The 22599-nt window shown below is 52.4% G+C and overlaps 2 protein-coding genes across 2 annotated transcripts; one reads left to right on the forward strand and one right to left on the reverse strand.

The window, feature by feature from the left end:
• The first annotated feature begins 5214 nt into the window (after positions 1-5214).
• PEAK3 (PEAK family member 3) lies at positions 5215-10392 on the forward strand. The gene is made up of 3 exons (XM_068979447.1): positions 5215-5296; positions 6174-6712; positions 9613-10392. Exons 1-3 carry the CDS (start codon positions 5215-5217, stop codon positions 10390-10392), a joined length of 1401 nt encoding a protein of 466 aa, XP_068835548.1.
• A 2261-nt stretch (positions 10393-12653) lies between these two features.
• Positions 12654-16091, reverse strand: OAZ1 (ornithine decarboxylase antizyme 1). The gene is given in 6 exon segments (XM_068979883.1): positions 12654-13186; positions 13354-13439; positions 13781-13953; positions 14378-14464; positions 14466-14523; positions 15893-16091. Coding segments are annotated over 6 exon segments (684 nt in total). The 5' UTR covers positions 16039-16091; the 3' UTR covers positions 12654-13052.
• Positions 16092-22599: the final 6508 nt, after the last annotated feature.

The following is a 22599-nucleotide window of genomic DNA, read 5'->3' on the forward strand; positions in this document are numbered from 1 at the left end:
CAAGAGTACTGGAGTGGGGTGCCATTGCCTTCTCCCAGGAATCTTCCTGACCTAGAAATCAAACCTTGGTCTCCTGCCTTGCAGGAAGATTCTTTACTGACTGAGTTATGAGGGAAGATTATAACCCCATTTTACAGATGGGCAAAGGGAGGGTCAAGCCTACCCAGAGTCCGCAGCCAGGGATTAGTAGGCTGCTGAGAGGGGCCAGTGAGACCAAGCTGTCCAGGGAAACTCCTGCCCTGAGCTGGATCCAGGGGAAGAGCCAAGCGGCTGGGAGGAAAGGAGAAAGGAGGTGCAGACTTATGCCCTCCCCGCTGTGACTCTGGAGCTGGCGGCTTCCTGCCCTGGGGCTGGAGAGTCTCTCCCACCCCCTCCTGATGGATGGGGACAGCACAGCACAGAGCTTGATGTCAGGGCTCAAACCCTGCTGGGCCCTGGAGGCCTCTGCCATTAATATTTCTGGAAGGAGGTGGCCTGAGGGCACCCAGTAGAAACTATGGCCAAAGGCAGCCTCTCACACCCCAGGGTCACTCTCTGGGCCTCAGTTTCTTTCTTTTTTTAAATATTTACTTATTGGGCTGCACCAGGTCTTGGTGGCAGCACGCGGGATCTTCCATCTTCATTGCCGCAAGCGAGACCTTTAGTTGCAGCATATGGGATCTAGTTCCCTGACCAGGGATTGAACCTGGGTCCCCTGCATTGGGAGCACAGAGTCTTAGCCACTGGACCAACAGAACAGTGCCAGGACCTCACTTGCTTCATTTGAACGTGGGATGAAACTGCCTTCCTACCCTGCAGGAGACAGAAACAGAAAAGGGGATGTGGGGGGCACTCTGGGGCAACCCCACCAAGCCCGATTTCCAAGAAGTCAGGTGGGAGTGGGCGGACTGGGCCATAGGACCCTCCCTTGGGGCCTCATCTCCCCTATCGTGCTGTAGTAAAGGCAGATAAAAGATTGCCTCCTCCTGTGCCTCAGTTTCCTCATCCACAGGGGCCACCTGAGTCCCTGGTTCAAACCAGGTACAAGATCCAGGATTTCCTGAATCCTGTCTTATCTTTGGGATGCAGCTGAGGGGTACTCCTTCCTCAGGTGTCCAAGGACAGCAGAAGGGGTCCCATCCAGTTGGTGGCCAGAAACCCAAGGCGGGGCCCCTCAGATGGGTGTCTGTGGCCTGAGTGCTGTGTGCCCTCTGGGAAGTCAGGCCCCCTCTCTGTGCAGTGTGCACATCCATAAACTGGAGGATTGTGGTCCTCTTTCATGCAGGGAACTGAATCAGCTTCCTACAGCCGCTGTAACGAAACTTAATGGCTTACAACAACCGAGATTCGTCATTCAACAGCTCTGGGGCTCCGAAGTCTAAAATGGATTGGAGTTGGTTTCTTGCAGAGGCTCCTGCCTTTTCCAGCTTCTAGAGGCACCGCATCCCTGGCTCACAGCCTCTTCCTCCATCCTCACAGCCAACAACACAGCATCGCCCGTCTCTCTCTGCCTCTGACCCTCCCCCTCCCTCTTATAAGGACCCCCGAGGAATCCAGGGTCACTCTCATCCTCATCTAATCTGCAACCTTCATTTCCCCCTGTCATGCCACATAACATTTTCACAGGTCCTGGAGATGGACGCCTTTGGGGACTGTAACCCTGCCTGCCACCAAAACTGAGGCATTTTTCTCAGAAATGCCAAGTCATGGAAAATTCGGGAGCATCTGGCATTGGGAACCCTGCTCTGGGTAATGCCAGGGATGCAGGGAGCTTGGCCTCAGCTCCCTCAGTGCTCCAAAAATACTCTTCAAATAAAAGAACAGCTTTAGGATCTGCAGAGGGCCTGACCCCGAGCTGGGGTAGCCAGACGGGGCCACTGCGAGGGTCACACACACGGAGGTCACATCTGAGGGTGAGCTGAGGCAGGCATTCCCGATTTCTAGGCTGAAGGGGAGAACTGTCTGTTGGGGCTCGACGGGGTGCTGGGCATGTTGGGGTGCTGAACAGATGTTAGCAGGCGACTGCTCTCCTTCACCACACAGCCCCCCACCCACTCCAACGGGGGGCCATCTTGAGGCGGTCCCAGACACTAGTTCCCCTCAGCCCTGCCTGTCCTGAGTGGAGAAGTCCCCGGGGATGTCACTGCTTGTTCTACCCTGGCCCCTCTGCCAGCCTCCCCTACCCGACCCCAGGGTGAGGCGAGTGAGGCACTGACCCTGAGCATAAAATTTAAGGGGGCGCCCAGATCTCAGTCATCAAGATCAGTAGTCTAGGGCTCTCCCTGGTGGTTCAGTGGTTAAGAATCTACCTTGCAGTGCAGGGGATGCAGGTTCCAACCCTGGTCAGGGAACTAAAACCCCACATGCCACAGGGCAGCTAAGCCTGAACTCAGAGACTATTGAACGTGAAAATCACAACTAGAGAGTCCATGAGCCCCAAAAAAAGACCCGCCATCAAGCGATAAAGATCCATGTGCTGTGACTAAGACCTGACTCAGCCAAATAAAATTTAAAAATAAAAAGAAGTTTTTAAAAAGATCAATAATCAACAAATGGAATCAATTCATGCCCCAAGTCCACAATGGATAGAATACCAAACTTTTAAATAAAGATCCACTCTGCCTTGGCATGACCCTGCCTCACTCCCCACACCCTAATGCTGGCCCTCATTCCAACAAAACGTTATTTACAAAAACAGCCACCAGCCCAAGGGCCACAGTTTGCAAATAAGTTTTTTTTAATATTATATTACAATGTTATTTAAGACATCACTCTGCCGACAAAAGTGCCTATAGTCAAAGCTATGGTTTTTCCAGTAGTCATGTATGGATGTGAGAGCTGGACCATAAAGAAGGCTGAGCACCAAAGAACTTATGCCTTTGAATTGTGGTGCTGGAAAAGATTGTTGAGAGTCCCTTGGACAACAAAGAGATCAAACCAGGCAATCCTAAAGGAAATCAACCCTGAATATTCATTGGAAGGACTGCTGCAGAAGCCGAAGCTCCAATACTTTGGCCACCTGATGGGAAGAGCAGACTCATTGGAAAAGACCCTGATGCTGGGAAAGACTGAAGGCAGGAGGAGAAGGAAGCGACAGGACAAGATGTTTAGATAGCATCACCAACTCAATGGACATGAATCTGAGCGACATCAGGGAGATAGTGAAGGACAGGGAAGCCTGGCGTGCTGCAGTCCATGGGGTTGCAAAGAGTCAGACCCGACTTAGTAACGAACAGCAACAGCAAAAATCTTATTTATCTTGATTGCTGGGGTGTTTTGTTTTGTTGGCATCAGCTTAAATTCTGTGCCTGAAGTGAGTGTCTTGCTTGCCTCACCCTAATTAATCCTGGATTGGAGCCGTGGCCTGGCTGGGTAACTACCCCTCCCCCCGCCCCAGGGTCTTATGAAGGGAAGAATAAGAATTGGTCATCAGCAGGGGTTTGGGCACTGAGGAGGCCATTTCCTCAGTACCCCTGGTCCCTTCTGATCCACCTGAAACAGTCTGGGATTTGTGGAATCCTTGTCCAGCATAATTCACAGACCCTTCCACAAGCTCACGGTCCTCCCACTGCATGATTCTGAAATCCACCCAAATCACAGGCTGCCCCATGGATTAAAGACAGAGAATATCCATTCTGTGAATTACAGAAGCTGAGTGCCAGTACAGAAAAAATGTTGAATCAAGTTACGGACCCTCACACTGGAAATGCTGAGGGTCAGCAAGTCAGAGTGGCCCAAAATGTGGGGGACTCCACGAGATGGATTTCTCTCCTTCCCCACACCCAGGGGGCACCCAGTAATGGCCTGTAGACCTCTCAGCCCATCCTGGACCTGCTGTGTGACCCTGCGTGGACTCCAGCCCTCTAAGGGAAATGAGATGGAGCAGGAGAAACTCAGCATGGAAGATGCTCAGACTACAAAACAAAAATGTCTTTGCATCTTCTCAACTGCTGTGACTTCTTGGTTCTTCCTCTACAGAGGGGAAGAGGCTGGGTTTCAGAGAGATGCCACTCACGCCTCCGTGCAGGTAAGGTAAGCCTCAGGCCCCCAGACAGTTTAGACAGCATGTACTTAAGCTAAAATTTCACACTGTCTGGCTTTCCCTGGATTTTCACCATTCCTTCATTTTCCATGTATGGTAATTCTATTATCAAATCTCTTTTTCTAAATCAATCCATTAAGGTAGTGGAGGGAAAGGGAAGTGAGTTGATTAAATTAAAAAAACAAATCCAACTAGTGTGGCTGGAGACAGCAAACAGGAGCCATTTTTCTGTATTTGCTGGAACACGGAAGGAGTGGTGACTGGCCCAAAGTCACAGAGCAAGTCACAGAACTGGGGCTCAAATGGAGCAGTACGTGCCAAGGGTCCTGGGATGGGTGGGGAGTGGGGGCATGCATTCTGGGGTCTTCTCAGATGATCCTACAGAAGGGGAAGTGGCTTCGGAGGAAGTGAAAACCACAGAGGAAAGGTCACCTGGCTGAATTTCTGCTTGAACCTTCACTTCTGAGTTTCCCTGCCTCCCCAAAGGTGGGGGAGTCTTAAAAGCCTCGATTCCCCCCAACCTCTCAGGGCTCGATCCTCTCGGCTGCCCACCTCGTGTAACCTTCGGGACCTTGGCCCGTCTTCCCTTCTCCTCCCATCAGCTTGCAGCCCTGGAGCCCATCAGCCTTCATGGGGAAGTACTGCAGAAAGGCCCCCTCCCGTCTGGGCCTGTGGTCTAACAGTTGCCCTGGCGTTTCCGGTTCACTGCAGGGACCGGGTCAGACAGTCCGGGAGGCCAGGAGCTGCAGCTATTGGGAGTTGGTCCTCAAGGGCCTCCTGCCCCGAGGTCAAGCCAGTCCTGAAGGTAGGGCACTCCTGGAGGGGGGCTGAGGTGGGGGCTGGGAGGAAGAAGCTACTTTTCAAGGCTGGGGTGACCTAGAATCTAGGCGGGGCAGGGCTAGGGGTCAGGCTGCTGTTGGTAACTGCTTGAGGGGGCTGAGCTCTGCGGACAAGGCCTAAGTACTGGTTCTTGGGTATTGTCACCAGCCCCCAGATGCTACACCTGCCCCCTAGATGACTTGCCCTCCCAGCTGGACATTTCGTCTCTATCACTAGAGTACAAGTTCCTTCCTGTAGCCTTGAAAGGTTGATGGGCGACATTCACCCAGAGAGGTCAAGCAACCCTCCCAAGGGCCACACAGCAGGGAGGGCCCTCACACACATGCCATCCACTCTGATCTTCCCCCAGCAGCATGAGCAACCTGGAGCCACCCACCAAGATGCCTGGGGCCAACACCCCTACCTGTTCAGCACAGCACACCTACAGCAACCTTGGTGAGAGCCTGGGAAGGGGCTCTGGGTGGGCGGTGGGACAGGTGGCCGGTAAGGCAGCCAGAACAGGAAGGTTGGGTCTTTCATTACCGTCTAAGGAATCATTTAACTCAATTATAGCAGCTTTTTAAAAATACTTATTTATTTGGTTGTGCTGGGTTGTAGTTGCGACATGTGGGAGCTAGTTCCCTGGCTAGTTCTGGGCCCTCTGCACTGGGAGCAGAGTCTTAGCCACTGGACCACCAGGGAAGTCCCCCATAGCAGCTTTTTAAGTATTTTAATAAAACTCTTTAAAAAAAAAAAAAAAAAGCTGGATCGCCAGCTTCTAAAAATGAGGAAACAAGCTCAGAGAGGCTCAGTCACCTGCCCAGAACCACACAGGAAAGTGGGGGCCGGATGTTTCTCTGCCACTGACTTGTCACTCCTCTGAAGCATTGTTTCCTTATTTGCAAATTGGAGATGGCATCCTTAACTCATAGGGCACAAGGTAGTTGAGCATTGGTATTTTCTTTTTTTGGCGGTGCAGTACGGTTTTGTGGGATCTCAGTTCCCTGACCAGGGATTGAACCCCGGCCCCAGCAGTGAGAGCGCTGAGTCCTAACTGCTGGACCACCTAGGAACTCCCTATTTTTTTCCAGTCAAAAAAGTTTTTTGGGGTACCCCCACCCCACTTCCGTGGCATGTGGGATCTTATCTCCCTGCTCAGGGATGGAACCAGCGCCCCCTGCAGGGGCAACACGGAGTCTTAACCACTGCACCACCAGAGAAGTCCCCGTTTCTTCCGTTTCAGAGAGGCAGGAATTCCGGCCTAGGGTAGAGTCCCGGGCATCCACTCCCCCTGTCCTCACGCCCTTCCCCCACTGCTCCCCCCCCCGTCCAGGTGAGGTCCGCACCCACCTGCTGCCCTCCAAGGCCTGCCGCCCACGGACATCTGAGCCTCCCGCGACTGACCCGCAGCCCCTGCCCCCACCCCTGCCCAAGAAGACCCTCACCAGGACCCAATCGCTGCCCACCCACAAAGCCTCCAGCCCCAGCCTCACTCGAGCAAGGCCTCCTCGGAAGCCCCTTGTGGGGTCCCGCAGTGTGGATGAGAGCCAGGCAGGCGACGACAGGGCGGGGTCAGCCCAGTCTCCTGCAGAGCCGCCCTTCAGCTCGCTGGACACCGAACTGGGCCTCTCCCTCCACGATTTGCACCACCCGGAGGCCGTGCACGCAGCTCTGGAGGCCTGGCAGCTGGAGGGTCTCCGCGCCGTGCACGCCCGGCTGCACACCCGGCTTCTGGGGGGCCGCCCGGGCCCCTGCCGGCCAGACCACGGCTTCCGCCTCCTGGACAACTCGCCCTGTGTGGAGAGCGGGGACGCCCTCTACTACCGCCTGGTGCGCGTGCATGAGGAGGCGTGGCACCTCCTGGCTGCCAAGGTGAGCTCTGCCCGCCCCGCCCCTTGGAGGTTTCCCCAGTTTCCCCTCCAAGGCATAACCCTTTCTTCTCGGGCCTAATTGCTTATTTTGCAACTAACACCGTCAGTCCCAGGAATCACGTTTCTAAGGTGTGGGGCCACCTACATTCGAGTCACCTGGGAGTCTTGTTAAAATCTCCCCACGCCTCTCTGGGACTCAGGAGTCTGCTTTTTTTAATTTCCTGCCACTGGGCATGTGGGATCTTAGTTCCCCAACCAGGGATTGAACCCGCACCCCCTGTAGTAGAAGCTAGGAGTCTTGAACACTGGACCTCTTGGGAAGTCCCCAGTAGTCTGCCTTTGAACTCACTCCCCAGTAAATTCTGACCACTGCCAGCTGATAGATACCACTTTCCATCATCAACATCTTCAACAAAATGTACTGAGCGCTGTTCCTTCGTGTCCTGTGCTTGCTGTTCTAATGAGATTTAAACACTTTCATTCAGCTAATCCTCATGCAAGCATTACCATACTTTATTATAAGGTGCTTCTGTTTTATGCACCACCAAGGGAAAAAAAAAAAGATTCCTGTCAAATAAGTGTGACCACCAAGAGTCAGACACGTCACCATTTTGGAGGAACCTCATCCATTTGACAGATTGTGCTATTATGAACCCATTTTACAGATGGGAGTGTGGAGGGAGTAAGTTGTTGCTAGCTGTGAGTTCTTTTGTTGACAGCTTGATCCTGATTCCATCTCACAGGCCCCTGGGGAGTTGTTGTGTTGGTTGTTCTGGGGTTTTTTTGGCCGTGCCACATGGCATGGGGGATCTTAGTTCCCCAACCAGGAACTGAACCCGCACTGGAAGCTTGGAGTCCTCACCACTGGACCACCAGAGAAGTCTTTATTTTTAAAATACACACTCCCAGTGCCCCACCTCAGCACCTGTGCTTTTTAACCCCTGCCCCAGAGTGATTCAAATGTAATCTCCAGAGTTGATGTTCTCCTACTTTCTAGAAGGAGCTTTGCTGACCAGTACTGCAGCTGCTGGCCATGGGCGACTTCTGAGCACTTGAAATGGGGCTGGTACTGACTGAGATGTGCTCTGAGTGCCAAATATACACCAGGTCTCAAAGATTTAGTATCAATAACAATCGTGTAAAAACATCTCACTGATATTTTTTTCATTGATGACCTGTTGAATGAGAATATTCTGGGTATGTTGGATTAAATAAAATAGATTATGAAAGTTATTTTCAAGCTCATACAACTCAATTTAAAAAAAAAAGCTAATGAAAAGTTAGGCAGAAGACCTGAAGAGACATTTTTCCAAAGAAAACACACAGACAGTCAACAAGCAAATGAAAAGATGCTCAACATCACTAATGAGAGAAATATAAAGCAACACCATAAGGAGGTATCTCCTCACACCTGTCAGAATGACCATCATCAAAAAGACCACAGATAACAAATGTTGGCAAGGATGTGGAGAAAAGAGAATCCTGTACACTGTTGGTGGGAATGTAAAATGATGTGGCCACTGTGGAAAACAGTTTAGAAGTTCCTCAGAAAACTAAAAATAGGACTGCATATAATCCAACAACCCTAATCCTGAGTATATATCTAGGAACAAAACAAAACAAAACACTCATTAGAAAATATATATGTGCCCCCAATGTTCACAGCAACATTATTTACAATAGCCAAGACATGGAAGCAACCTAACTGTCCATCAACAGAAGATGTGGAATAGATATACAATGGACAACTACTAATCTGCCATAAAAAAGAATATAATTTTGCCATTTGCAACATAGATGAACCTGGAGGGTATTATCAGTTCAGTTCAGTCGCTCAGTTCTGTCTGACTCTTTGTGACCCCATCCGTGAACTGCATCACGCCAGACTTCCCTGTTCGTCACCAACTCCTGGAGCTTGCTCACACTCATATCCACCAAGTCAGTGATGCCATCCAACCATCTCATCCTCTGTCGTCTCCTTCTCCTCCTGCCTTTAATCTTTCCCAGCATCAGGGTCTTTTTCATGAGTCAGTTCTTCGAATCAGGTTGGCCAAGGTATTGGAGCTTCAGCATCAGCATCAGTCCTTTCAATGAATATTCAGGATTGATTTCCTTTAGGATTGACTGGTTTGATCTTGCTGTCCAAGGGACTCTCAAGAGTCTTCTCCAACACCACAAGAGGGTATTATACTTAGTGAAACAAAAGACAAATCCTGTATGTTTTCAATTATATGTAGAATCTAAAAAATTAAACTAGTGAATATTAAAAAGAAGAGGAAGAAGAAAGAAAGTTACTTTCACCTGTTTGTTTTCACTTTTTAAAACGTGGCTACTGGAAATTTTGAATTACACTGTGGTCTGTGCTCCAGCACCTTTGCTGTCATCTTCCTCCTTACCAAGTGGCAAGCACAAACGATGGACACCCTTTGGCAGGCTGGAAACTTTAACCCTTGAACACCTCCTCCCTGGTGTACTGTTAGTGTTAGTCACTCAGTCGTGTTTGACTCTTTGAAAACCCATGGACTGTAGCCCACCAGTCTCCTCTGTCCATGGGATTCTCCAGACAAGAATACTGGAGTGGGTAGCCATTCCATTCTCCAGGGAATCTTCCCCGACCCAGGTATCAAACCTGGGTCTCCCGCATTGCAGGCAGATTCTTTACCATCTGAGCTATCAGGGAGGACCCATAGCACCATCCTCCCAGGTGGTTTTCCTTAAATCATGTTGGCGAATAATATCTGAATTAACAAGAACCTTGCTTCTGGAGTGATCAGTGATAGCGGGGCAAGTTGTGGTGGGTGGGAAGGTTTCAGAACAGGTAGAGCCTCTAGGCAAGCTATGCTGGTTTTCAGGGTGGAGGGGCTCTGTGGTCAGGCTCTGAAGGCCCCCTCTGTCCCACAGGTGCCCAAGCCAGGAGCTGAGGAGCCCCACCCCTGGGGCCTGGAGCTACAGGTCTCTCTGCTCCCACATTTCAACCTCCAGGGGCTGTGTGGCTTGTTGCCCGAGGGTGCACTGCCTGAGGCGCCCTGGAGCGGCTGTGTGGCGCTGGTGGCTGAGGTGCCAGAGCTCACTGTGGCCCAGTGGCTTGTGGAGGCAGGTGCTCAGCCGCCGGAGGAGTTCACAAAGACTGTGGCCCTGCTGCTGCTGCAGCTGAGCGCCGCCCTAGAGCGCCTGGAGGCACAGGGCGCGGCCCTGGCTGAGCTTCGGCCGGAGAACCTACTGCTGGTGGCGCCTCGGGGCTGCATGACCACTGGGCCCCCACGCCTGCTGCTGGCGGACTTCGGACGCATTCGCCCGCGGCCTCCCGGCACCCCCGGCATCCACGCACGGCAGCTGGGCTGCCTGTTCCGAGAGCTGCTTGGCCCGGGAGTGCCCTTGGCCACACCCGTGGCCGCAGGCCTGGAGCGCCTGGCGGCCCAGCTGACCCGTGTGTGGCCAACAGCGGCCCGGACACGCAGCGCGCTGCAGGCGCTGCTCTGGGGGCCCGGACCAGAGCTGCGCAGCCACGGAGCCCCACTGGGGTCCTGGCTGCGGGTGCGCCGAACCATGCTGGTCCTGCACCTGGCTGAGCGGGCCGTGGGTGGGGAGGTGCCCGGTCTGGAGGACTGGCTCTGCTGTGAATACCTGACGGAGGCCACAGCAGCCTCAGTGGACCTCGCCCTCAGTCTGCTGTGGGACTGACCCTGCCCGTGAGTGACGCACCTGTTCCAGGGCCCCTCCAAGTGGCAGGCCCCCCTCAACCTCCCAGGGCTGGAACTGGTGGCCGGTGAATCCATCATAGGGTGGATGCCCCTTTTCAGAAGGGACCAACAGGACAGCAGAGAATGCAGTTGGAAAATTAGCCCCAATCCCCCCTATTACCCCCAAGAATGCAGTTGCCCCCTTCCAGGGCTGGGACCTAATGGCCAGTGCTCGTAGATGCTTTCAGAGCAGCCCATCCGGGTGTGCAACCACTGCCAGTTCATGCCTCTCCCAGTGATTGGAACCCCTCCCACCGCCTTCCAGTAGAAACCAGGTGCCCTTGCAGTACTATGGTCTGATGGTCACTGTGTCCATGGCAATGTGGACACTCCTCCCAAAGGCCCTGGAGCCTGCCCTTGCGCTGAAGCTGGTGGTGTGAACTGTCAACAACTTGTCAAGAACTGCTGGGGGCTTCCATGGGGAGAGAGGTTTCTGGAATCTGAGACAGCCAGCCCACCCCAGCAGGGTCTGAGCTCACCTGCCCACATGCTCCCCTGGTTCCCATGCCCACCCCCCAACTCCCTCCACCCACTGTGGCCTCCTTGCTCCCCTCTGTGACACTAAATTCTGTCCAGCCATCAAGTCTTTGCACTGGCTCTTTCCTCTGCCAGACTTGCTGAATCTCACCTCTTTTAAGCAAATAAAGTTGACCCTCCTGGGCCCTCTCCAGCTCCTGGCCCTGCTTCCCACCAAAGCACTTGTCACCTGTTCATCTCACCCATCAGGTTGAGTTCTGAGGCCCTGCCCATGCTTAACACACACCAAGTCTTTAATAGCATAGAATGATAGAATAAACAAAGTTGTTTACAGACTCATCAGGGACCTGAGGGAGAGGATGAGGAGGAAGTCTGTTTATACCTCTGAAAAGTAGATACAGGAGCCCTGAGGGGTCTCAATGCCCTTGTCTGGGATCTCCAGTCATGCCTCTTCACCAGCCATGGTGATGCTGGGGGGAACTTTCTAACCCCCAGGTATGACTCCGTCCCTCTCCTGCTCAAATCTCTCCCATGGCTCCCTAGTACCTTCAAAACACAAGGGGTTCATCTAAAGCCTCTGCATGCTGTCCGGCCCTCTCCTGCCACATCACCTTTCTATGTAGGTGCTATCTAGCCTCCAGACCTTACCCATTGTTCTGCTGATATACCTCCCCACTATGCTCTGCTTCAGACTCCTGTACATCCTCCAGCACCCCAATCCCAAAGCCCTTTCTCTGCCCATGCCCTACCCACACAGACTGGAGTATGTCCAGCCCTCTCTCCAGACCTTTGAAAGCCCACTCCATCATCAATCAGGTAACTGAATATCCCACCCAACCCCCGGATATACTTGAATCCCTCTGAACTCCTTTAAGATACCTGCTTTGCAACCTATTTGTCAATCTGCAGGGCACAACCCCAGATGCAGCCAGCAGGTGGCACTGCAGGACTGCTGTCTTCGGCCTTCAGCCACCCACTTAGCTCCACTCTTCTCTGGTGGGCTCAGATGGTAAAGAATCTGCCCACAATGTGGGGGACCTCGGTTCAGTCCCTGGGTGAGGAAAATCCCTTGGAGAAGGGCATGGCAACCTACTCCAGTATTCTTGCCTGGAGAATCCCTATGGACAGAAAGGCCTAGCAGAGGGTCTCCCATGGGGTCACAGAGATGTACCCCATGACAACTGGGCAACTAAGCACAGCACCCCAACCAATGAAGAGTCTGCCTTCTGACTGCTTCAGACTGCACCTCTGCTCTGGCCAGAACACCCACCAGCAAAGCTCCCTCCCCAGCAAGACAACATAAGAGGGCTGAGGATGCCCACAGCCAAACACCCACCCCTTCCTTCCCCTTCCCCCCCGGGAAAGCCCCACTCAGGCCCTGCTCCACTTCTCAAGGCCCAGTAAACAGCTTCAGCCTGGAACCAGGCCACTCCAGCCTGCCTCAGTCACCCCAGGGAAGGGATCTGGGGAAAGGGGAGTGGCAGGTAGGGTGGGAAGGGCTACCACCTGCCCACGGGTAGCAGGAAGATGAGGTATGGAGGTAGCCAGGTGGAGCCCAGGGTGAGCTGGCTGTGGCCAAAGGTGACACCAGGCCCTTACTTGGCTCACGACTCTTGCTGGCGCAGCTCCCTCAGCCCCTGGCAAGCCCAAGGCCCCTATTCCCTTGGCCCCAGAGCCCATCAAAACCATCAAGCCAACACAGGTCTTAAGAGGGATAATCACTTTTATTTGGATTTCTGAGAGCAATAGAATGGTAGATTAATACCTATCTTTCCAAGTTAAGAGACCTAAGACTGTTCCAAAAAGACTTTCAAATAAGAAACTCCTCAAAGTACAAGGATAATCTGAATCATCTTAAACCAGCAATAAAAAAGTAAAATATAAACTTTTATTTAGAATTAAAGCAAATACTTCAGTATCACAAACACAATATTAAACTTCAAGAAATACACGGCTAATTTGGAGTGAGCGTTTATTTGCACAATTACAACATGCGGACAAACCAGCAGGTGAGCAGGCTGACGCTGGTCAGCACAGTTGATCACACCACCCGCACCAGGCACGGCGCAAAGCACACACGCAAGGGACTGCAACTGAGGCCCGAGTGGCCCCAGGGTCGTCACACTACTCCTCCTCACCCGAGGACTCTCTCTCAAACGTGTAGGCCATGAAGCAAGCGTCAGGTCTCTTGGGGACAAGGGGATGCCCCGGTCTCACAATCTCAAAGCCCAAAAAGCTGAAGGTACGGAGCAAGGCGGCTGCAGAAGAGACACGGAAGAGAGACAATTAAGTCAGAACTCCTGTCCACAATCAGGGCTCAGGTCTGGAGACCAAGGCCTGAGTCCTGGACTCCATGAGCTCCACCTCCTTGCCTGCCCCCCACCCCCCCCAACCCTGGAGAATCTGAGGAAGGCAGTCAACCTACCTCGATCATCGCGGTTCTTGTGGAAGCAAATGAAGACATGGTCAACATGGAGCTGCTCTTCAGCAAACTCAAGAAGAACTGCGAAGCTGAAGTTCCAGCATCAGGAGCTGCCCGCCCATATCCCATCGGGGCCCCAGCCTGATTCTTCCACTTCTGTCTGAACCCCAATTTCTCCCAGGTCTAATCCAGGGTCACCTCCAGCACTGCTGACACTGGAGCCAGGTCACTCAAGGGGACATTCCTAGACACTGTGGGGTGCCCCTGGCCCCATCTACCTGAGGCCAACAGTAACACCCCCTCCCCTCATCCCTTGGGTGGTAACTGCTGGTCCACTGCCTCAAAGGGGAACCCCCATTCCAGAACATGAACAACCCATCTGTCTCCTGACTCAGGCTTCCCTCCTCCTTGCACACAGGCCGGCCCTCACCTGTCCTTGCTCCCCTCGGGCAGAGCGCCGCCCGGGATCTCGATGTAGAGGCAGCTGTTGCTCAGCACCGCTCTCCAGTTAATATGTTTGGCCTCTGTGAGCCTGGACTGGACATTAAAAATCCTCGTCTTGTTATTAGACGTTAGTTCCTCTGTTACATTCAGCCGATTATCCTGCAGGGGAAAAAAAATCACATTCAACCATAAACACCAACCTTCACAGGTTAGGGATCTTTCCTTCGGCTACCCTGACAACCCAGACAAGCACCAAAATGACCTCTCACACACCACCACCCAGTGCTGATGTTGGCTACGGAGGCCTCTGAGCAGCTCTGCCCAAGACCACAGAGAGCCCCAGGCTAAGGTGCTATCAAGAGCTGCCAACAACGACTAGAGATTCAGGCAAAGCCTGGGCAGTGGCTCGCACCTTTGTTCCTTGTATCTCGGGCTCAGGGCACTGGGTAAAACCAGGAGGAGCGCTCCCAGCACATGACAAGAGCACAGACGATTGCCGTCTGCTGAGAGGCAGGCACTGTGGGTCTGACCACATCCCCCCTAGCTCAGGTCCCCAGGAGTCCAGAGGAAGGAGCATACTTACAGAGTAAAATAAATTAGCTGAAAGATTGTGATCCCTCTGACTATTCCCTCGCCCACCTGGGATCTTCAGGGGTGGGTGAGGGACATCAGGAGCACCACCGAGGCCCTGGACCCAGGTTACTACAGCAGTTGATGGAGACCCTGGAACTGGAGGAGACAGCAGGTGAGCAGCACTGGGAGGAAACCCCACGGCCTTTGCCAACAGGGCCTGGGGTCCCAATATGGCCAAACTGAAGGTCAAGGCCTTCCAGAGCTCAAGTCCACCAGGGACTCTGACTCCCTTTTCCAAGGGCGATGTTCACACTGAGCACAAAAATCAACATCGGGCGGCGGGGCAGCTAAACAATCACAGAAACAAGTGGCCATTCAAACCAGACGCCTCGAATGATACGCTGCTTAAAGACCCACCCGTCCCCGGGGGCGGGGGCGCTTTTGCCCTTTACCCATCTCACGACTGGCACGAAGTGCCGCCCCACCCAATTCTGCGTCAAGTTCTACTTCCCATTTCTAAGTCCAGCGCTCCAGCTTCCTCTTTCCCACTGTGCGGTCTGTAGCCGACCTGAAGCTCCAGCAAGCTTTCCTTAGGGATCTGACCTGTCCGTCCGCAGACGCTGTCCCTGTGGCGGTCCCTTCGCTCGCCCAGAGACGTGGGGCCCGATCAGCGCCCCCGCCGGTGCTGCGAGGCCCGGCCCGCGGAGACGCCCTCCCGCGCGCTCCCCGCGGCCTCCGGTTGCGTCATCTCGGCAAAGGGCCCTCGGCCCCGGGGGAGATTTTCACAATCGCGCAGCCGGCAATGCCAGCAGCCATTTGCTGAGCAGTGTAAACAAGCCCCAAAGTCGCCTCCATTTTCCTCGGCTCCTATCCGGGGTCCCCTTCATCAAAGAGCGCGCGCTCCGCGCCAAGCGCGGCCCCCTGGACCCCCGTCCCTGGCTACGACCACTCCTGGCACAGCAGTCCTCCGGGGAAAGGGCGATCCGGCATTCACCCTGATAAGGGCCCCGGGCGCCGTCTACGTGGCGCTGTCCGACTCCGCGCGTCCTCGGGGCTATAAAGAGATCGCCAGGGCGGCCGCCGTCCCGTGGGAAAGGCTACTCCGCTGGGCTTGTCCGCCCACAAAGTCCACATTCCCCGGACCCGTGGGCCTGACCTCGCCCCTCGAGTTTAGCCGCCCCCCAAATCCGACCCCCGCGCCTCTAAAACGGGCCGTGAACTCTGGTGTCTCCCAAACCCAACCAGGGACCCTGGAAGCTTCCCCCAATCCAAACGGAAACCGCCGTGTTTCCCCCCGCCCCACACCTCAATTCGACCAGGTACCCTGGAAGCCCCTCAATCCAATCAGAGGCCCCTCCGCCCGCTTCGGGCCCGACCCGCCCCCACCCCGCCCCCGGTGCGATTGTGGCCTCGACAAAGGGGCGGACCTCGCGCTCCCCGGACTTCCGCGGCGCCCCGAGGCCTGCCCCCTGCGGGCCTGCGCGGCGCCGCTTCTGGAAGCTTCGGGCGGGGGCGGGGCGCTTACCTCTCGCTGCTGCGGCCTCCGCGGCTGTGCAGGCTAAGGAGCGGCATGGTGCGGGTGGCGTGGACGGTGGCGCTGGGTTTATCCCCTTCCTTCTCTCTGGCGAAGCAGTGGCTGTTGAGGATCCGCTGCAGGGAGGATTTCACCATCCGGCCGCTGGGGTCCGAAACCAGCAAAACCTCCGCTGCGCTTCTCCGCGCCGCCGCCGCTGCTCGCCGTTCGCAAAATGGCGCCGCCGTCGCCGCCCACCTTTATAGACAACGGGCTCAGGCCACGCCCCCACGCCGCGGGAACGCGGCCGCACGAGGGTGCCGAGCCACAGGGAAACCCAGGCGCGCCCGCCCCTCTCGGCGTCTGATTGGCAAGCGGCGAGGTACACGAGTTGGGGCCGCGCCTTGGATTGGAAGAATGCTTCGGGTCCCGCCCCGTTCCGTTGCCAAGCTCTGCGGACGCGCGGAGGGGGCGGGGCAGCCGTGGCGTCGGGAACGCGCGGCGCGCGCACCTCGCCCCGCCCCCCCTCAGCCGGGCCTAGCGACCGTGGCCCACCTCTGCGCCGGCTTTTAGGGTGGAGGTGGGGGTGGGGTCGGAATGTTACGGGGGCCACGTCTCCACCGTGGTCCACGTCGCCCTAGTCAAGGTCCCTTCTCCTGGAGCCGGCTCTGGGCGACAAAGGCCACGGATATTTGGAGGAGGCGTCCTAGCGCCCCGTCCCCTTATAGGAAAGAATAATTTTTAGTAACCTGATATTTATCGATCTTAATAATGATTACCTGGATCCTATCTTTCACATGTTGAAACAATTTACAGTTAAAAAAGAAATTTAAATGGTAAAGGTAATATTCAAATTTAGTAAAATATTTCATGTACCATTTGGACTTCAGCAAAAATGCTTTTGCTTGTGGATAAAATGACAGAGATATTTCACGTTTGAATTAAATTTTGCCCCAAGCAAAAATATTATTCTTTCAGGCCCCACTTTGTTTCATGTTTTTATGTTTTAGGCACAAATAGAGTCTCCAAAGAGTTACACGGAATGAAGTAGCTACTTGCTTCTTTGTCTTTACAATCCTTGACTCTCCGTTTTATCTCGTTTTTATTTCCAATCTACAGTGCTGTGTCCATTGGGGTTAGAGACAAAAACTTTCCACAGAGGGACCTTGAAATATACAAAACTGATAGAAATTTACTCTTCAAAGCATATGGCTGAGTCCCTGTGTGTTTTCAAATTCCCTTTTCTGTTGGATGAAGACTTTATTATTTACTTACACAGCATTTGTAATACAAACATCTAATTTTCAGCCTCCCTATGTACAATTATTAAGACTGAACAGAGGAATTGCCCTGGCAGTTCAGTGCTTAAGGCTTCACCTTCCAATGCACAGGGTACAGGTTTCATCCCCGGTCTTGTAGTTAAGAGCCTACATGCCTCAGGGCCAAACAACCAACACATAGAACAGAAGCAATGTAAGGACAAACTCAATAAAGACTTTTAAAAAGTGGTCCACATCGAAAATTACTTAGGACTTCCCTGGTGGTCCACTGGGTAAGAATTCACCTGCCAGTGCAGGGGACATGGGTTTGACCCCTAGTCAGGAAAGATTCCACATGCCACAGGGCAACTAAGCTCATGTGTTACAACTGCTGAGCCCACTCTCCAAAACTACTGAAGCCTGTGCACCCTAGAGCCTGTGCTCCGAAACAAAAAAGCCACCACAATGAGAAGTCTTTGCACCTCAACTAGAGAGTAGTCTCGGGCTTGCTGAATCTTTTAAAAGCCTGCTTGCAGCAATGAAGACCTCAGTTCAGTTCAGTTCAGTCGCTCAGTCGTGTCCGACTCTCTGCAACCCCATGAATCGCAGCACAGCCAAAAATAAATAAATAAATTCTTTTAAAATCTTTTTTTTTTAAAGAAAAACTCAACAAAGACTATAATAATAACAAGTGTTAGGCCAACTGAAGAAATTTCTCAGGGGAAGAGTATTTAATCAATGATATTGTTTAGAATTGTCACATTGTGAAGACAAAAAGCAGATGAATTTGTACTTAACTTTATAATTGCTTTCAATGTTTCTTTTATTTCCAGGGTTTGCTGTCACTCACCCATCTTAGTTCAGTTCAGTCACTCAGTCATGCCTGACTCTTTGCAACCCCACGGACTGCAGCACACCAGACTTCCCTGTCCATAACCAACTCCCGGAGCTTGCTCAAACTCATGTCCATCAAGTCAGTGATCGAGTCATTGATCTAACCATCTCCCCCCGTTGTCGTCTTCTCCTTCTGCCTTCAATCTTTCCCAGCATCAAGGTCTTTTCCAGTGAGTCAGTTCTCGTATCAGGTGGCCAAAGTATTGGAGCTTCAGCTTCAGCATCAGTCCTTCCAATGAATATTCAAGGTTGATTTCCTTGAGGATTAATTGGTTTGATCTCCTTGCAGTCCAAGGGACTCTCAAGAGTCTTCTCCAACACCACAATTTAAAAGTGTCAGTTCTTTGGTACTCAGCTTGCTTTATAGTCCAACTCTCATACCCATACATGACCACTGGAAAAGCCATAGCTTTGACTAGATGGACCTTTGTTGGCAAAGTAATGTCTCTTCTTTTTAACATGCTGTCTAGGTTGGTCATAGCTTTTCTCCCAAGGAGCGAGCGTCTTTTGATTTCATGGCTACAGTCACCATCTGCAGTGATTTGGGAGCCCCCCAAAATAAAGTCTGTCACTGTTTCCATTGTTTCCCCATCTATTTGTCATGAAGTGATGGGACCGGATGTCAGTCATGATCTTTATTTTTTGAATGTTGAGTTCTAAGCCAACATCGAAAAAGCAAGAGAGTTCCAGAAAAACATCTACTTCTGCTTCATGGACTACAGCAAAGCCTTTGTGTGGATCACAACAAATTGCAGAAAATTTTTAAACACATGGGAATACCAGACCACCTTATCTGCCTCCTGAGAAACCTGTATGCAGGTCAAGAAGCAACAGTTAGAACTGGACATAGAACAATGGACTGGTTCCAAATTGGGAAAAGAGTAGGTCAAGGCTGTATATTGTCACCCTGCTTATTTAACTTCTATGCAGAGTCCATCGTGTGAAATGCTGGGCTGGATGAAGCACAAACTGGAATCAAGATTGCTGGGAGAAACATCAATAACTTCAGATAAGCAGGATGACACCACCCTTATGGCAGAAAGCGAAGAAGAACTAAAGAGCCTCTTGATGAAGGTGAAAGAGGAGAGAAAATGCTAGCTTAAAACTCAACATTCAAGAAATGAAAATCCCCCATCTTAGGGTACCACTTAAGGGTCCTCACTATTTGTGGGGCCAGTATGTCATTATTTAAACTTTTTTAAAGAGTTTTCTTTTTTAAAAAAATGTTATTTATTTATTTATGGCTGCACTGGGTCTTCGTTGCTACCAAGGGATTTCTCTAGTTGCCATGCTCAGGCTTCTCATTTATGGTGGCTTCTCTTGTGGCCAAGACGAGCTCTGGGGTGTGCAGATTCAGTTGTTGTAGCTCATGGGCTTAGTTGCCCCGCACTGTGTGGGATCTTCCCAGACCAGAGATCAAACTGGTGTCCCCTGCATTGACAGGCAGATTCTTAACCACTAGACCACCAGGGAAGTCCTAGGCTCTGATTTCTTGAGGCTAGAAGAGCCTCTCAGAGAAGGCAATGGCACCCCACTCCAGTACTCTTGCCTGGAAAATCCCATGGATGGAGGAGCCTGGTGGGCTGCAGTCCATGGAGTCGCACAGAGTCAGACACTACTGAAGCGACTTAGCAGCAGCAGCAGCGGCAGAAGAGCCTCTGGGTTTCCAAATCTGGGTCTTTGCCACGTGGCAACTCTCTAGTGTGTTACACAGATGAGCGATTCTGGGTTAAGAATGCCAGGATCCAGAACTGCCCATGGCAGTGGGCAGTTGGGTTGAGCTGTGTTTACCCCCCATGACTGAGGGCAGACAGCAACCAGGCTCCGAGCTGAGCCCCCAGCATACAGAACCTGGTCAGGGAGGTGTCTCCAAGAAGTTCTCACCTGCCAGGCCAGGGTCTAGGGGATGTCGTCCAGGTCTCTGCTGTCCACAAGGAGCCATCAGGAGCCTCTGGATTCAAAACTTTGGGTCAGGAGGTTCCTTCCTCAGTGGCTGGCCCCAAGCCCTTGCAGGCCAAAGCACGCTTTAATTTGGAATCACCGTGGATGGAAAGGGGCAAAAATACAGCCTGGTTTGGGCTTCCTAGGTGGTACTGGTGGTAAAACAATCTGCCTGCAATGCAGGAGATTCGCGACGAAGTTTCGATCCCTGGGTCAGGAAGATTCCCTGGAGGAGAAAATGGCAGCCCACTCTAGCATTCTGGCCTGGAGAATCCCATGGACAGAGGAACCTGGAGTCCATGAAATCACAGAGAGTCAGACATGACAGAGCGACTGAGCACACACTGGCAAAAAACAAACGAAAAACTGCAGCAGCTTGGAGAAAAGCAGGGGTGGAGGGAAAAATGGGTGTTTGTAGGGTTACAGTGGGATGTGTCTGGGAAAGTGGCCATGGAGGAGCCGGGTGTCAGAGGGCTCCCAACTCTGGGCAGAGATGTGAGCAGTGTCCTGTCATCCTGGTGGGGAGAGTGTACTCCGGTTCTGGAGGCAGCTCCCTCAGCCTGCTGTGGGGGAGGTGGAAGTGATGTACAAGATGATACCTCTGTTCTATCACTGTGGGTGCCCATCAGGGGCACCAAGGCACCTGCCACTAAGATGGTAAACATGGAATAGGACCAAACTCTCCCCCAGATTCTTCCAGCACCAGAAACGTTGCTTGCTGTCACATCTCCCTCGTGAAACTCAGTCAGGGTTGGGTGTTCTATTATTATTATTACTTTAGTTTGGTCTGAGCTGGGTCTTTCTTGCTGCATGCAGGCTTTTCTCTAGTTGCAGCGAGTGGGGGCTACTCTCTAGTTGTGCTGCTCAGGCTTCTCCCTGCGGTGAGTTCTCTTGTTGCAGAGCACAGGTCCTGGAGCGCAGGCTTTAGGAGTTGCGGCGCACGGCTTTAGTTGCTCCTCAGCATGTTGAACCTTCGTGGACCAGGGACCAGATCTGCGTCCCCTGCATCAGCAGGCGGATTCTTAGCCACTGCACCACCAGGGAAGTCCCAGGGTGGAGTTCTTGAGGGAGAAATGAATTCCCACTCTCCACTTTCGGGGCATCCTGGGAGCTGTGGGCTGTGGAGCAGCCTCCCAGCCCCCTCCCCCCACAGGATGCCAGGAGTGACAGTCACCAGCATGACAATCACAGGAGTTCCCCGACTCATCCAGTCTTCCTCCACTGTCACTTTCTCCTTCTTTCTTCATGTAATCCGGGGACACCCAGATGGGGAAGGGAAGGAGTGACAATGTAGGATTGGCAGATGCAACCTACATATTAGCTTAATGTATTATTTATTTGGTTTTATCTGGTCTTAGTTGTGGCATGCAAGATCTTTCTCCAAGGCTCACAGATTCTCTGCTTGCGGTGAGCAGGCTTAGTTGCCCCAAGGCATGTGGGATTTTAGTTCCCTGACCAGCAATCAAACCCACATCTCCTACGTTGCCCAGTGAATTCTTAACCACTGAACTACCAGGGAAGTCCCTATATATTATACATAGAATGGGTAAACAACAGGGTCTTACTATATAGCACAGGAAAGTACATTCAATGTCCTATGATAAGCCATAATGGAAAAGAATATGAAAAAGACGGCTTCCCTGGTGGCTCATTGGTAAAGAATCCGCCTTCCAATGCAGGGGACATAGGTTTAATCCCTGGTCCAGGAAGATCCCACATGTGGAGGAAAGCTAAGCCCGTGCACCACAGCTACTGAGTCTGTGCTCTAGAGCCCGTGCTCAGCAACAAGAGAAGCCACCACAATGAGAAGGCCACGCACCGAGTAACTAGAGGGTAGCCTCCGCTCACCACAACTAGAGAAAGGCGCTGCACAGCAAGAAAGGCCCAGCACCACCAGAAATAAATACATATACACAGTGGGAGAAGATGAATATGAAGAAGAATGTACATGTAAGTATAACTGAGTCATTTTGCTGTACAGAGGAAATTAACACAATATTGTAAATCAACTATGTGTGTGTGCCTGCTAAGTCGTTTCAGTCATGTCTGACTTTGAGATGCTATGGACTGTAGACCTCCAGGGTCCTCTAATTCAATAAAATAAAATCAAAACAATTTTTTAAAAGGACAAAAAAAGAAAAAGCAAGAAATCAGAGGGGAGGTGCCTCACTGGGGGTAGGGAGTCTGTGAGAGGTGAAGGCCCTTGGACTACAGGGAGGAAAAGAGGGGCATCAGGGAGGGCTTCCTGAAGGTGGTGAGAGCAGAGCTGCTAGGAACGGAAAGGAGAAGACATGGATGTTGGAGGCCCCATGCCCAGGGTCCCACTGGAATCAGTATGGCGAGTCCAGTGGTTAGGTTTCCACACTCACTGGCACCGGTCAACCATCACTCGGGGAACTAAGATCCCAAAAGCTGCATGGTGTGGCCAAAAAATTTAAAAAGTAAGATGGGTAAGGGGCTTCCCTGGTGGCTCTGTGATAAAGAATCTGCCTGCAATGCAGAAGACTGGCTTTGGATCCCTCAGGAAGATCGCCTCTCCCCCCTCCCACCCCCACCCCAGAGAAGGAAAAGGCAGCCCACTCTGGTATTCTTGTCTGGGAAATCCCATAGATGGAGGAACCTGGC

Source organism: Capricornis sumatraensis, chromosome 9, assembly GCF_032405125.1.
Source record: "Capricornis sumatraensis isolate serow.1 chromosome 9, serow.2, whole genome shotgun sequence".
Taxonomy (NCBI): domain Eukaryota; kingdom Metazoa; phylum Chordata; class Mammalia; order Artiodactyla; family Bovidae; genus Capricornis; species Capricornis sumatraensis.

Excerpts from the sequence above, each read along its gene's own strand:
- PEAK3 (XM_068979447.1), top strand. The coding sequence starts at position 5,215 with ATGAGCAACCTGGAGCCACCCACCAAGATGCCTGGGGCCAACACCCCT. Across the intron at positions 5,297-6,173 it reads GCACACCTACAGCAACCTTG|GTGAGGTCCGCACCCACCTG; the intron begins GTGAGAGCCTGG and ends CCCCCCGTCCAG. Across the intron at positions 6,713-9,612 it reads GGCACCTCCTGGCTGCCAAG|GTGCCCAAGCCAGGAGCTGA; the intron begins GTGAGCTCTGCC and ends TCTGTCCCACAG.